General features: G+C 42.1%; 1 protein-coding gene and 1 non-coding gene across 4 annotated transcripts in view; one reads left to right on the top strand and one right to left on the bottom strand.

Annotated features, from left to right (window-relative positions):
• Positions 1–735: 735 nt before the first annotated feature.
• Positions 736–797, bottom strand: LOC115935459 (U7 small nuclear RNA). Its single transcript, XR_004071087.1, has one exon. It is a non-coding gene; the product is annotated as a U7 small nuclear RNA (small nuclear RNA).
• Positions 798–906: 109 nt separating this feature from the next.
• Positions 907–15,731, top strand: part of RBM28 (RNA binding motif protein 28) — a 63,815-nt gene continuing 48,990 nt past the window's right edge. Inside the window, exons 1-10 of one of the 3 annotated variants that reach the window (XM_031013167.3) lie at positions 907–1,202; positions 5,109–5,267; positions 5,579–5,673; positions 6,100–6,175; positions 6,555–6,647; positions 7,693–7,764; positions 8,836–9,028; positions 9,196–9,332; positions 11,507–11,579; positions 13,941–14,050. In XM_031013167.3, coding sequence (XP_030869027.2) covers positions 1,085–1,202; positions 5,109–5,267; positions 5,579–5,673; positions 6,100–6,175; positions 6,555–6,647; positions 7,693–7,764; positions 8,836–9,028; positions 9,196–9,332; positions 11,507–11,579; positions 13,941–14,050 — 1,126 coding nt within the window. In that variant the 5' untranslated portion in view covers positions 907–1,084. The remainder of the gene's footprint in view (positions 1,203–5,108; positions 5,268–5,578; positions 5,674–6,099; positions 6,176–6,554; positions 6,648–7,692; positions 7,765–8,835; positions 9,029–9,195; positions 9,333–11,506; positions 11,580–13,940; positions 14,051–15,731) is intronic. The other 2 variants (XM_063708762.1, XR_010134763.1) reach the window with 2 other exon arrangements.

Raw genomic sequence — 15,731 nt, 5'->3', positions numbered from 1 at the left:
AGCACTTTAGGAGGCTAAGGGGGGCTAATTGAGCTCAGGAGTTTGAGACCAGCCTGGGCAACATGGTGAAACCCTGTCTCTACAAAAAATACAAAAATTAGCCAGGTGTGGTGGTGCACCTGTAGTTCCAGCTACTCAGGAGGCTGAGGCAGGAGGACTGCTTGAACCTGGGAGGTCGAGGCTGCAGTAAGCCGAGATCGTGCCGGTGCACTCCGGCCTGGTTGATAAAGTGAGGCCCTGTCAAAAAAAAAAAATCTGTTTCCACCATTAGACTGTAATCTCTATGAGGGCAGGGACCCTGTCATTTCTTTGCTCACCAGTTTTATCCCTAATGCTTGGCTCATAGTTGGAGCTCAATATATATTTATTGAAAGAATAATTGTGTACGATCTGTGTCTATGTGTATTTTAGTAGCTACAATTTGTTTGTGAGGCTGAGGTGACAGACAGCTGATGTTCTCCGAAAATGAGAATCGTCCGAATGATGTATATGATATATCTATGTCTACGTCTTAGTGTTCCGGTTGTGTTTTATGCACGTAATCTGGGAATCTGTGGAGGCACTTCAGAAAATATCAAACACCCACAGTATATCAGATCCTGAGTTACGCCCGGGGCAAAAACGACTTCTTCTGCCTGTCCTGCTAACTTTGGGGAGGATCTGGAGGTGAGATTTTTAAACAGGGTTGAAATTATTTATTTTTATTTTGTATATTAAGAAAAAAAATTACTTTTTGGAGGCCTTCCGGCAAAAACCAGAAAGCCTGCTAGGCAAATTCTAAAAAAGCTGTAACACTAGGGTAGAAATTATTGATGCCAAGTTTACACAAAAGCGGCGAAGGCGATGCTAGGGCAGGGGGCGGAGCCCCGCTCCAGAAGCTACGCCCCGGGGCGCCATTATTTTTTCATTCCGGAACCTTTTATCCCCCTCCCGACCACGTTTTCCTCCGGTCTCTTTTGAGCAACGAGCACTTCCGGAATCTCTCGGCGTGTGAGCTTGGTTGTCCTACCAAAGCCAGCCTCTCGGCTCGCGTGCGCCGGCCTAGTTTGCTCGCGTCCTCACGCGCTTTGGGTTTCCCGGTCTCATGGCCGGCCTGACCTTATTTGTGGGCCGCCTCCCGCCCTCGGCCCGCAGTGAGCAGCTGGAGGAACTGTTCAGTCAGGTGGGGCCGGTGAAGCAGTGCTTCGTGGTGACTGAAAAAGGTAGGGGCGGGGCGGTCGAGGATAGGGGCGGGGCGGTCGAGGATAGGGCCGGGGTTTCCTGCGATCGAGGGCACCTTCCCAAACTTCAGGGAGCCGTATCATTCTTTACCCGCCCCGAAGAGAAGGGACAGGGAACTGAGTTTCTTTTCCAAACTGATTCTGCTTTAGATGCGTTCATAGGGGTCAGTTTATGAAGGGCAAAGCATTCCCTTACGTTTCTATAGCGCTTTCTGTTGATTATGCGCGCTAAAAATGAAAATAGTTAACTAGAGCATCAGTAAGACTTATTGAGAGTCACCTGATTGGCAGGTACAGTGATCAGTTTGATACAGGTTATCTCATTTAGTTTTCTCAGCAATCTTACCGGATGGAGAGTCTCAACGTCATTTTACAGACAGGAATCCGGGATTTAGGGGAATTTAGTAACTTTAAGTTTGTACAGCTGTTAAGTAGTGGACCCCCGATTTGATCCTCAGACCTGGACATCTTAGCCAGGATGCTATCCACTTGTTCATTCATTTATTCAGCAAATACTTAATACCTACTGTGTGCCAGGAAGTGTTGTAGGTCCTGGGGATGCAGCAGTGCACAACACCAAACCAAAAAAATCTTTGACTTTATGTCTTCAAGGTGGGGAAGAGAGCCAATAAACAAGCCAACCGTGAAAATGATGTCAAATGCTAAGGAGAAAAATAAGCCAGGGAAAGGGGTTAGGAAGTCTATGTGCATGTGTGTAGTGGGGAGAGGGGGTGAAGAGTGGCAATATAGGTAGGGTGGCCAGAGAAGGACGGACTGAGGTGAGAGAGTGAACACATGCCTCTCCGGAGGAAGAACAATTCAGGAAGAGAAAACAGCAAGCTCAAAGGTACTTGAAACAGAGGTGTTTTTGGTATATTGGAGGAGTAGTAAGGAGGACAGGGTGACTGGATTGAAGTGAGTAAAGGGAAGAGAATTAGGAGATGAGATCTAGAGTAGCAGATCATGTAAGATTTTTTTTTTTTTTTAAAGACTGCGTCTTGCTCTGTCGCCCAGGCTGGAGTGCAGTGCCACGATCTCCGCTCACTGCAACCTCTGCCTCCCGGTTCAACCCATTCTCCTGCCTCAGCCTCCCAAGTAGCTGGGATTACAGGCGAGTGGCACTACACCTGGCTAATTTTTGTATTTTTAGTAGAGACGGGGTTTCGCTATGTTGGCCAGGGTTGTCTGGAACTCTAGACCTCAGGTGATCCGCCCGCCTCATGTAGGATGTTATAGACCATTGCAAGGACTTTGGCTTTTACTCAGAGATAGGAAGCCACTGATTTTAAGCAGAGAGCAGTAAGTGTGATCTGGCATTCGTTTTGAAAGATTCTCTCTCTGGCTGGTGTGTTGCGAATAGACTGTTGGAGAATAGGACAAAAGCTTATATACTTAAAATAGGGACCGAAAGTGCTGCACAGTAATGTTTATTAAACTGCAGATTATTACCTATTAGTGGGTCTTGAGTGGGTCATGACTAGAGTTTGTTTTGTTGTGTTTTAGAAACAGGGTCTTGCTCTGTCAACCAAGGTTGGAGTGCAGTGGTGCGATCACAGCTCAGTGTAACCTTAAACTCCTGGGCTCAAGCAATCCTCCTACTTCAGCCTCCCAAGTAGCTATGACTATAGACGTGCTTCACCATGCCTGGCCAATTTTTGAATATTTTTTGTAGAGACAGGGTCTCACTACATTGTCCAGGCTGGTTTCAAATGATCCTCCCGCCTTGGCCTCCCAAAGCACTGGGATTACAGGCGTGTGCCACCACGCCTGGCCTAGAGTTCTTAAAAAATTAAATAGTATAGGAATACATCCATATATGGTAAAGGATAAGTCTTTGTAAAACTTTTAAGTTTTAAATAAAGAATATAAGTATGTACTGGGTTCCAGTGTAAGTAGCATTCCGTACTGTGTGTACTACACAGTGCCAGGTGGTTGTATTCCAGGGAAGAATAGGCCATTGAATGGGAGTTCTCCTCTGAGTCCTCAGAATATAGGCTACATGCAACCTTACCTTAAACCTTGTGTACTTGGTCTAAATCCTTAAAAATCTCTTACTTCCTTTTAAAAAACTATGCACTTTCCTATCCAGACAGCTGAGATGTACTGGAAAGAGTGCTGCACTCAGTGAAACGGGAGGGAGGGTATGTGGAATGAAGTCTTCCTCAATAGCAGTGCATGTCACTTCACCTCTTTAAGATGGGAATAATTTCACAGGGTTGTCAGGGACTCTAAATGTACGTGAGCATGCTTTATGCAGACATGTAAAATGTGTGGTATTTACTGTATGTCCTTTCATTTGGGTGTCAAACTCCTTTACATTTCAGCTGCTTTACTTTTGGTTGTACCGATCAGGAAGGGCTATGAATTTTCTTGTTCTCATTTTCTGAAAGGTGAGTGGGCAGCTTTTATGATAAGGAGTTCAAGAGAAGAGAAAAATTGATGTTATGTTGCTTTAACCAGTTTATGTAGATCAGTGTCCTGTGTCAAAGGGCTTATACCCTGAAGGAGATTCAAAGGCAGTGGGAAGAGAAGCAGAGCATATGAACTATGTGTCCTTTTCAGGTAAAGGCAGACTTCTTGATCTGTCCTTTTCCTTTTTGATGCAATAAATTATTTAAAATTTTACTATACAAAATGTTAAACCAAAAAGGGCAAAGGTGGGTTACAGTTGATATTTGTAGTTTTTATCTCCTTGGTCCTAATATTATTCTTTGTGGAGTCCTATGGAAGAACATGGGGGCTGGTGAGGAGGAGTTAATTCAGCTACTAACACCCTGTGTGACATTAACCAATTCACTTACTGTCTTCCATCTCAAATTACTTACTTGGAAAGAAGGGGTGATAATATTTGCTTTACCTATTTTGAGGTGTTCTAAAGATAAAATGAGACAAGAGTGCACAGCTGCTTTGGAAAGGTTTAATTTGATATTGACAGCTAAGGCGTTGGTAATAGTGGTCATAACATCTGCAGTCTCTCTGAGCAGTATTTATTGTTTGAGGTTCTTTTGTCTGGGCCTCAGGCATTTATTGCTGATCTATTTTGAGGAGTAACTGCATTATTGTGTTCTGATTTTTGAAGCTACCATACTGTCTTAATTCATTTTCTGTTGCTTATAAGAGAATACCTGAAACTAGGTACTTTGTAAAGAAAAATTTATTTCTTAAGTTCTGGAGGCTGAGAAGTCCAAAGTTTAGTGGCTGTATCTGGTGAGAGCCTTCTTGTTGGTGGGGACTGTGCAAAATGCCCAGACAGTGCAGAGTGTCGTGGCGAGGGTGCTGAGCATGCTAATGTGCTTGCTCAGGTCTCTCTTCCTCTTCTTATAAAGCCCCCAGCTCCACTCTCATGATAGCCCATTAATCTATTAACCCATTAATCCATAAATTGATTAATCTATTCCTGAAGACAGAGTCCTCTGATCCAGTCACCTCTTAAAGACTCCACCTTTCAATACTGCTACATTGGGGATTAAGTTTCCAACACATGAAATTTGGGGGACACATTCAAACCATAGCATATACTTACCTTTCCTGCCTTCTTTGGTGATGTTTTGTTCTTTTTGATGTTGAGTTCTTTGAGGGCCTCATATGTCATGGATTCTCTGTTTCCTTGGGATTATCAAGAAAGGGGGAAGAAGAGGAGCCAACAGCAAAGGCACTAAATTAAAAGAGGAGGAAGGCTAACAGTTTCTAAGCAAAGTGGGGAGGGAACCACTGATACCACCCTTGTTTCTCGCCCTCCTGAGACTTTTGGCAAACTGATAGCAAGATGGGTTGGCAGTATATCCTCTAGCTTAGGCTTTGAGGATTTACTCATTTAGTGCTCTTGGCTTATGGTTCTCTCTCCTTTTCACACTGCCCCTCCACTCCTTCCCCCCTCCATTATTCCAGGGAGTAAGGCATGTCGAGGCTTTGGCTATGTCACTTTTTCAATGCTGGAAGATGTTCAGAGGGCCCTCAAGGAGATTACCACCTTTGAAGGTTGCAAGATCAACGTGACTGTTGCCAAGAAAAAACTGAGGAACAAGACAAAGGAAAAGGGGAAAAATGGTGAGTTTCTAGTAATTGAAGGAAGTTTTTCTCCCAGGGTGAGGAGGAGCACTATGAAAATGAAAGAGGGAGGCATGGAGGTAGCTTCTAGAACTTAAAGCTTTTTGCATTTCTTTTTGATCTCCAAAATCATCCAGTGTATTGCGATACTCATTTTAGTTCTTTGGAAAAATCTGGTATTCCTTGGTATTATTGCCACACTTAACCCTGTGGTAAATGCCATCTGTCGCCAGTAGCTTTTTTTTCTGTGATGTTCTGGCGTAGAAGTGGGTGATTTTCGAGTACTTATTCCATTACCTCTTATTTTTTAGAAAACTCAGAGTGCCCAAAGAAGGAGCCGAAGGCTAAAAAAGCCAAAGTGGCAGATAAGAAAGCCAGATTAATTATTCGGAACCTGAGCTTTAAGGTAAGTGAGAGAGAAAATGAACATTGCATGTTTTGAAGGCTTTTAGAGCCAAGATGTGATCATTAGTAGAACTCCTCACCAAGATGGTATAATTGGGCTTAATTCCTTCTGGGAATCAACCTTACCCCTGTTGAATTCAGAAAGTGGGCCTGTGTAATAAGGGCACTAAGTGTGAAGCTGCTTTCCTTTTTGGGGAAACTACTACTGAGAAAGAAAAGGTAGAAAAAGTTCTCAGACGTCTGTGTTTTTGCCTTTTAGGTACAAAGTAAAATGTCTTCTATTTAGAAACATTTGATGTCCTAGTATCAAAAATAAAAAAAGTAAACATATTCATGTTTTTCATAATTAATGAATTTAGTAGTTGATATTTTATGTTAATTTGCTGTGATTGTATTTCTCTTTTTCTTTCTTCACTTTTGGCTTCAGTGTTCAGAAGATGACTTGAAGACAGTATTTGCTCAATTTGGAGCTGTCCTGGAAGTAAATATCCCTAGGAAACCAGGTACTAATGAACCTTCACTTGGTGTGGATTACGTTAGTTAACATATTACCCTTGAACAAACATGTATGATACATATGAAGTATTTGGCACAGTGCTTGACAACTAATGAAAACCCAAATAATGATTTTATTCCCCTGATGATATTTTCTGTTGGATCAGAATTAGTTTTAGAAGGTGAGTTAGTTTGAGAAAGTGTTTTGCTCTCCCCAAGTCCAAGTCAGAGTATACTCAGTAAGAAGATGTAAGCAATTGCTTTGGGGAAGGGGCTGACCTGCTGGCAGAATTTGGGCCATCTTGTGGGCCTGAATTGCAGTAATTTACTTCTTAGTATTCTGGCTACCTCCTGCTGCCTCTCACTTCTTTGTACATTTGCACACAGATGGGAAGATGCGCGGTTTTGGTTTTGTTCAGTTCAAAAACCTCCTAGAAGCAGGTAAAGCTCTCAAAGGCATGAACATGAAAGAGATAAAAGGTAAGCTTTCTATACCCATATCATTGACCCAGATATTTCTGGTGTTTTGGTGAATTAGTATAGTAACCCACTTTCTGCATTTTCAAAAGATGTTTGCATTATTAAGAGGCTCATTGCTAATATGGTAGCTATTTAGGTGAAATACTCTAGAACTTGATCTTGGGGTTAAACTTGAAAGAACCCTTGCCAGTATTCTTTCTTTTATCTGGTGAGAGTGTCCTTTTAAATCCCTAGTGAAAAATGTCCCTGAGATAATTGCTGATAGATGCAGGTTGGTATCTAGGTTCCTCCTTGGTTATATCACTGTTCAGCATCTGTGGGCTATTTATTAAACTGACTGTGACTTATATATTGACTTATCAAGTACTGTGCCTAAAGAAGTTATTGCCGGCCAGGCGCGGTGGCTCACACCTGTAATCCTAGCACTTTGCGAGGCCGAGGAGGCAGGTGGATCACCTGAGGTCAGGAGTTCAAGACCAGCCTGGTCAACATGGCGAAACCCCGTCTCTACTGAAAATACAAAAATTAGCCAGGTGTGGTCGTGCACGCTTGTAACCCAGCTACTCAAGAGGCTGCGGCAGGAGAATCGCTTGAATCTGGAGGCGGAGGTTGCAGTGAACTGAGATGGCACCACTGCACTCCAGCCTGGGCGACAGAGCGAGACTCTGTCTCAAAAAAAAAAAAAAAAGTTATTGCCGTAGAGATGTCCTAGCTTCCAGGTAGGGTGCAGACGATTCCAGAATGCCTGTTTTGATTCCTGATAGTCTAACTGGAAACATAGTTCTAATTCTTTATTTTTTTACTCCGTCTTATCCCAGGTGTGGTGGCTATGTAGAAAGGCAAAATTTCTGTTCATTGATAAAAAGGTTAAGGGTTAAAAGGAATAGGCAGTGACTAGGAGCTTTATTTAAAGACCAGCATTCCCTGAATTGGCAGTTTCTTTGTCTCCACTGGTTCCATTATTGTCTATGATGACTAGGGGTCATTTACAGAGGTAGGGTTTTTAAAAGGAGAGCCTTTCTGATGCCACTTCTCTGCTTGACAGGCCGGACAGTGGCTGTGGATTGGGCCGTGGCAAAGGATAAATATAAAGATACACAGTCTGTTTCTGCTATAGGTAAGATGTGGTAGTGTTGGGTGAGTAGGGGCGTTGTATAACCTGGGTGAGAGTATTGAAACAACTCCTATGTTCATGGTAAAAGTGTAAGAAAAAGGCTGGGTGCAGTGGCTCTTGCCTGTAATTCCAGCACTTTGGGTGGATTGCTTGCAGTCAGGAGTTTGAGACCAGCCTGGCCAACATGCAAAACCCCATCTCTACTAAAAATACAAAAATTAGCTGGGCTTGGTGGCGGGCGCCTGTCATCCCAGCTACTTGGGAGGCTGAGGCAGGTTCTTGAACCTGGGAGGCAGAGGTTGCAGTGAGCCGAGATCACCCCACTGCACTCCAGCCTGGGCAACAAAACGAGACCTCATCTCAAAAAAAAAGTGTAAGAGAACCTGCTTATCAGAGTAAGACTATTGTGGAAGATTAACCAAAAGAAGGAAAACTCTGAATTCCTGCTGGCTCAGAAGTGAGTCCAGGTCTGTTTGTCAATTCATATCGTACCATTTGGTGCTCTGGTCCCAAAACCTAGGCTCTTTTGAGTCTAAGCCCCTTCCTGGGAGTGGCTGTGAGTGAGCCTGAGTTCATTGTCCCCTTTACTTGCTGTTCTTTCCAGGCTGTGCATAATAGGAGTGATGGAACATTAAGAATAGAGAAACTTAAAACTTGAGGTTTATTTAGAAAATAATTGGCTGGTAAGCCACCAGGGTGTCAGAGAATAGAACGCACTGAGATTAAAGTTCATGGCTTGGCTTTGCCCCCTAGTGAGCATTTTGCTGGCTGTGATGTACGAATGGTAGACTGCTTGGAGAGGCTCAGTTGCCACTTCTTTCAGTCTGGGCCAGATGAACCTTCAGGCTGATGAATGGGACAAACTCTAAAGGAATCTGGGTGATGAGAGTTTTGTTTATTTCTGTTTTTGCTTTTTCTTTTCTTTATACTTTCTCCTGTTATATGCAGTAAGAAAAATATATGAAATTCTGTAAAACCAATGAAACCAAGAACTTGGAGTATTGGTTACTTTTGTTGAAATAACATTGTTTTGGATATTAAATGAATTCCTACTTTCTTTACCTCCCTCCATAGGTGAGGAAAAGAGCCATGAATCTAAACATCAGGAATCAGTTAAAAAGAAGGGCAGGGAGGAAGAGGATATGGAAGAGGAGGAAAACGATGATGATGACGATGATGATGAAGAAGATGGGGTTTTTGATGATGAAGATGAAGAGGAAGAGAGTATAGAATCAAAGGTGACCAAGCCTGTGCAAATTCAGAAGAGGTAAGCAGCTCATCCTGTTCTGAGACAGCAGGGGAAGATTCAAGATTGTCTCCGAGAGGAAAAATTCTCCTTTTTCTGCCTGTATCATTGCAGAATTGACATGTGTAATGAAATTGAATAAGCCCTCTGTCAGCCCACCTCCTTAGTTCTGATCTGTGCCATTGCAGAGCAGTCAAGAGACCAGCCCCTGCAAAAAGCAGTGATTATTCTGAGGAGGACAGTGACCTAGAGGAAAGCGATAGTATTGATGATGGAGAGGAACTGGCTCAGAGTGATACCAGCACTGAGGAGCAAGTGGATAAAGGTTTGTTTGGATTTTCATAAATGTCTTTAGACTTTAAAAAAGTTACTGAAGTTATGGAAATGAGCATCAGTTCTGCTTAGATCTCTTTTTAAATAGGACTCTAAGGTGTTCTATCAAATTTATGTTTAAATGCTGAAAAGGAAACCTTTATACTCCTTTCTTCCAAAGGTTTTTTTGTTGTTTCCTTTTTGTTTGTTTTTTAAGTGAGTTTTGGAGTGGTGTTTGAGGGTTAAGATTCTTAGGGAATTGAAAACCTAGCTTAATGCTGAGGTTCTACCTCTCTCTGGATTGTCCAACTTGATTGAATAACCAGGTAAACAGCATCTTATACAGATAATATAGATGAAACAGATGATATAACCATCTCAACATCAAGCTAGATTTTAAACAACTCCTAGGAGTTGAGATGGGGATAAAGAACTGTTTAGTCAGTTTGGACTGCCATAACAAAATACCATAAACTGGGTGGCTTAAACAGCAGAAACTTATTTTCTCACAGCTCTGGAGGCTAGAAGTCCCAGGTGCCAGCTGATTCATTTTGGGTGCAGCTCTCTTCCTAGCTTGCAGACTGCTGCCTTCTCGCTATGTGCTTGCATGACCTTTTCTTTGTGTGCTTGACAAGGGGAGAGAGAGAACAAGTAACAGTGAACTCTGGTCTCTCTTTTCTTATAAGCACAGCAATCCTATCAGATTAGGGCCCAACCTTAAGACCTCATTTAGCTAGCCTCAGTTACCTCCCTAAAGTCTCTGTCTCCAAATACAATTATATTTGGGGTTAGGGCTTCAATGTATGAATTTTGGGGGAACACAGTGCATTCCATAACAAGGACCTCTTTGAACATGTTGTAAAACTTTAGCCAATCCTTATTGCTACCTTTATTGAGAATAAATTCAACTTGTTTATTGAGGAAGGCAGGTCATTACAGAATGAGAAATGGCTAATAACTGGTTCTTTGATTTGTCTGGGTGGAGATTTTTATTTCAGCTGTTTTTATTCTGATTCCATTTCAGTAAGTCTGACATGTTGGTTTGACCATATAAGAAATCTGAGGAAATAAGCTTTTTCTGTGAGGAGAGAATGGTATACACCTTAGAATCAAAGAAGCTTTTACACTGAAGGGACTCTGAGATCCTGTATTCTACAACCCACAGTCAGCTGTCTCATGCCATTCTTTCACCTAAAAAACTTATAGGACAGATAAATGATAATGATAAAAAGTTAAAACACAACACAGAAGAGTGTAGTACACAAAGTAAAAGTTTCTCACCAATCCTAACAATTCCCTGAAGTAATCACTGTTGTTTCTTGTGCATCCTTCCAGATATTTTCTTTGTATGTATAAGCTTATATGTCTGTTCTTGAAAACAAACAGTGAGTCTCCCTTATACCCAGATCCTCAGCTTCTTAGGGAACTTCCCCAGAGACAACCAAGGTTATTTGTTTCTTGTGTATCTATAGATATTTTAATACATTTATAAGCAAAATGCACACATATACACACACATACACATTCAAAATGTAGTGTATTTTATAATTTGTATGTGATTGTATGTGTATGTTTTTTCCTCAAAGTTTCCTATGTCCTATACAGTATTTCCAGAAAGTTTACACTGTCATAGTAGTATATGGAAATGTCTTTTTCCCATACCCTTACCACATTGGATTCCATCAGTCTTTTTGATTTCGCAATCTGTTCGTGAAAAATAGTATCTCATTTCTTGTGCTATGTTTTCTTTAATTAAGAGTGAGTTTAAACATCTTTCCATGTACTTAGCATGTTCTTTGTCTATTTTTATTTTTATTTATTTATTTTTTTTGAGACTTTGTTTTGCTCTTGTCACCGTGGCTGGAGTGCAATGGCTCAATCTTGGCTCACTAAAACCTCCACCTCCCAGGTTCAAGGGATTCTCCTGCCTCAGCCTCCTGAGTAGCTGGGACTATAGGCGCCTGCTACCACGCCCGGCTAATTTTTGTATTTTTAGTAGAGACAGGGTTTTGCCATGTTGGCCAGGCTGGTCTCGAACTCCTGACCTCAGGTGATCAGCCCGCCTCGGCTTTTCAAAGTGGCGTGAGCCACTGCGCCAGGCCGATCTTTATGTACTTAAGAAGTTAGCTGTTTGTCATGTGGCTTACACTAATCTCTTTAAGTTTGTTGTTTTTCTTTTTACCTTAGCTGTGCAAGTCTCAAACAAAAAGAAGAGGAAATTACCCTCTGATGTGAATGAAGGGAAAACTGTTTTTATCAGGTATGGTCTTTCTGCCTCCAGAATTGCTTTTGCATGGTCTTCATAGATCTCTCTTCCTTCTTCTTCTCTTTTTGGCACTAGTTCTGTTACCTAGCCCAGAAAATTAGATCAAGCACATCTGGTCCCAGGAACATACTAAACAATGAGAAATGTAGGACAATCAGAACTATAACACAGAAGACAGATAGCATGGGTCCTGACATCATGTCTTCATTTAGATTTCATGCTTTGTAATTGGGTTGGCATCATTTGGAAGAAATCATTTCAACATCTTGCTTCCAGCCTTTGTTTTAGGGGGAGTGCTGGAGAGGATTGACACTGCTTGTCTCAAATGATTTCTGTCTTTATGCCTAACTTATCTTCTGATGCAGTGTCCAGAATAAAGTAAGGCATCTCATCTGTTTCCAGGAAAACTAGGTGGGAGTGGGGGTGGCGACAGGCTTTATTTCGTGTTGCTGTTGTGTTTTAGCTCTACTGACTGCAATAGATTGCTGCTTTTATGAGGTCAGGATGTCTTCAGTATACCTCAGGCCTGCCTTCTAGTCCTTCTTAAGTACCAGTGTACTAGGGTCATTTGCATCCGATTTTAGAGGTATATATTTTATCTTCTTGTACAATCTTTTAGAATTATTTTCTTGGGTGCGGTGGCTCAGGCCTGTAATCTCAGCACCGTGGGAGGCTGAGGCAGATGGATCACTCGAGGGCAATTCGAGACTAGCCTGGCCAACATGGTGAAACCCCATTTCTACTAAAAATACAAAAATTAGCTATGCATGGTGGTGCGCGCCTGTAATCCCAGCTACTCAGGAGGCCTGAGGCACGAGAATCGCTTAAAACGCAGAGGTGGAGGTTGTAGTGAGCTGGGATTGTGCCACTGCACTCCAGCCTGGGCGACAGAGCAAGACTCTGTCTTAAAAAAAAAAATTTTTGTTTTCTTATACAATTTGTGTTCATTCTAGGAAATTGATGAAATACATGAGCAAAAAGTCAAAAAAATTAACCTTAATAACTACTCAGAGAACACCTACACTGCATGCCCACATCATAAAGATTCACAGAGATGAATTTATACATGCTATACTGAAGCCCATTTTCTCACCTAACTGCATGTTTTTCCATGTGTTTTAAAGATTGTATTATTTGGAACTGCCATATAAATAATTTTGTATTTGCGGAGGATCTGTCTAACAGGAAGGAAGAAATGTCACAGTGAAGAAGCAGCCTGTGACCTCAGTACTAAGGATACCATTCCTTATACACCTTTTAATAAAGAACTTAGGGAAATAAAGGGGTGGAAGAGAGAAAACCATGTCTATCTTAGATAAGGCAAATTAAAAGAAATAATGTAGCTAGGATATGTTTTATTGCAGAAAACCTTTTTTATCTGGGTTATCCATGAAATAGAATCATCCATGGGGCTATTCAGTGCATATAAGAGAAGTAAAATTACAGATACTTATTAGGGACTGTTTTGCTTACCCCTGGAAGGATTTACATAGTTGGGGAAATGAGGAATCTTTATACTGTGTTGAAATTTAAGGACAACAAAATTTCCTTCCAACATTTTTTTAATCCCATCGAGAGAAGTAAGTAGTTTTCTTTTTTTGGACTTAGTAAATTTTACTGTATTTGCTTTTGTGTTACTATTTTGAGGGATTTTTCTGACTTTAGTAAGATTTTAATTGAAACCTGGATTTAATAGCAACACAGAGGAAAAAATGGCTAATTGAGAGAGATAATTTGACTTTTCTCACTAGTCTGCTGTGAGTCTTCTAGTTTGTAGTAAGAGAAATGAATTTTGGTCAATTTAAGTGAAAAAAGAGGGTTTCAGAATCAAAGTTGTCAAAGAGCAAGCCTCAGGAAGAGGGTGAAAATCTGGGCAGTTCTGGGGCCCTAGGTGATGGAGGCTGTGGGTATTTTCTCTGGGGACACCACTTTTTTTTTTTTTTTTTTTTTTTAAGGTATAACATAGATTCTGTAAAGTACATTAATATAAGCATATAGCTCAGTTAAAATTTTATATGTATACATCCATGTAGCCACCACCCAGATCAAGATGTAGAAATTTCCAGCACCCCAGAGGTTTCCCTAGTGGGGGGCACCGCTGTTTAGAAATGAATCTTTACCTGCAGTTTCTGGTCTTTGTATGTGTCTGTTTACGTTTTCAGATTCCTGAGAAAGAGAACCTCATTGACAAAGGAAAGTCAGTTGGGGCCAAGGGTCACTGGGGGCCATCCCTATGTATTAGTGCTATTTCTGAACAAGGGAGAGTTGATATCTAACTCACTTACATTGTCCTGGAACATAGGATCTCACTTATGTAATTGACTTTTCTTGTGATCATCTGGTTATCTTCCATAGAAATCTGTCCTTTGACTCAGAAGAAGAAGAACTTGGGGAGCTTCTCCAACAGTTTGGAGAACTCAAATATGTCCGCATTGTCTTGCATCCAGACACAGAACATTCTAAAGGTATGTGTTGTCAGCTGGCCAGGCCCTAAAAGGATTGAGACCACTGCCGTGGGCACTGACTAGGTTACGAGAGCATAATGTGTGCCATTTTGAGGGGTTCACAGTCCATCCAGCCCAGGTTTCTGGGTTCTATAAAAGTACCAGGGATGCTGGGCACGCTGGCTCACGCCTGTAATCCCAGCACTTTGGGAGGCCGAGGCAGGCAGATTGCCTGAGCTCAGGAATTAGAGACCAGCCTGGGCAACACGGTGAAACCCCGTCTCTACTAAAATACAAAAAATTAGCCGGGTGTGGCAGCGTGCACCTGTAGTCCCAGCTACTTGGGAGGCTGAGACAGGAAAATTGCTTGAACCCGGGAGGTGGAGGTTGCAATGAGCCGAGATCATGCCACTACACTCCAGCCTGAGCCACAGAGCAAGACTCTGTTTCCACGAAAAAAAAAAAAAAAAAAAAAAAGGACCAGGGACATCCTGGTCTTTAATGGTGTCACACTCAACATCTTTAATGGTGCCGCTAGCCATAATTTTGTCTAAGCTTTTTAATCCCTTGCTTATTTACTTTAGGGTAATGAATTCCATTTTTGCTCTTTGCATTTCAAATGTGATAGTATCTCATAGGTACTAATCACTCCACATTGCTTGAAATTACCAGGATCTTTTTTTTTCCTGTTGCTTTTGTTAGAGGTAGAAGCTGACAGAAAAACTCTGTTGCAGTGTCGGCCATTAGAAGGAAAACTCTATGTTGCAGGAGTGCTGCCTTAGATTTCTTTTTTTTTCCGAAAGCTATTTCTTTTGAGTTTTAAGGATTGACCATTCTTCATTCTAGTATACTGTTGTTAGGTAAGCATCTTTCCAACCCATTCATAATCTTTGATATCACCTATTGCAGTCATTCTCCTAAAGCACTAAGTTCTTTTTTTTTTTTTTTTTTGAGACGGAGTCTCACTGTGTTGCCCAGGCTGGAGTGCAGTGGCGCCATCTCGGCTCACTGCAAGCTCCACCTCCCGGGTTCACGCCATTCTCCTGCCTCAGCCTCCTGAGTAGCTGGGACTACAGGTGCCCACCACTGCACCCGGCTAATTTTGTGTTTGTATTTTTAGTAGAGTTGGGGCTTCACCGTGTTAGCCAGGATGGTCTCCATCTCCTGACCTTGTGATCCACCCGCCTTGGCTTCCCAAAGTGTTGGGATTACAGGCGCGCCCGGCGTTAAGTTCTTAATTTATTGTGATTCATGATGCGTTTGAGATCTAGCAAAAGCTGTGAATCCTCTCCTTAGAAAAGTGCTGCTTCGGAGGCTGTGTGGGCTCTCTCGAGCCTATCCATGGCTTAAGAACCTCCATGCTAAGCCTTTTTATCTTTCACATTGATAGAACCTAATCACTTTTGATTTTTACTCAGCTAAAAAAAAGTAAGACCTGGCCGGGAGCAGTGGCTCACGCCTGTAATCCCAGCACTTTGGGAGGCTGAGGCAGGCAGATCACCTGAGGTCGGGAGTTCAAGAGCAGCCTGACCAACATGGAGAAACCCCATCTCTACTAAAAATACAAAATTAGCCGGGCGTGGTGGCGCATGTCTGTAATCCCAGCTACTCGGGAGGCTGAGGCAGGAGAATTGCTTGAACCTGGGAGGGGGAGGTTGTGGTGAGCTGAGATCGTGCCACTGCACTCTAGCCTGGGCAACAA

Source organism: Gorilla gorilla, chromosome 6 (genome assembly GCF_029281585.2).
Source record: "Gorilla gorilla gorilla isolate KB3781 chromosome 6, NHGRI_mGorGor1-v2.1_pri, whole genome shotgun sequence".
NCBI lineage: Eukaryota > Metazoa > Chordata > Mammalia > Primates > Hominidae > Gorilla > Gorilla gorilla.
The sequence above is the reverse complement of the archived record's forward strand: the minus strand, read 5'-3'. Positions and strand labels throughout refer to the sequence as shown.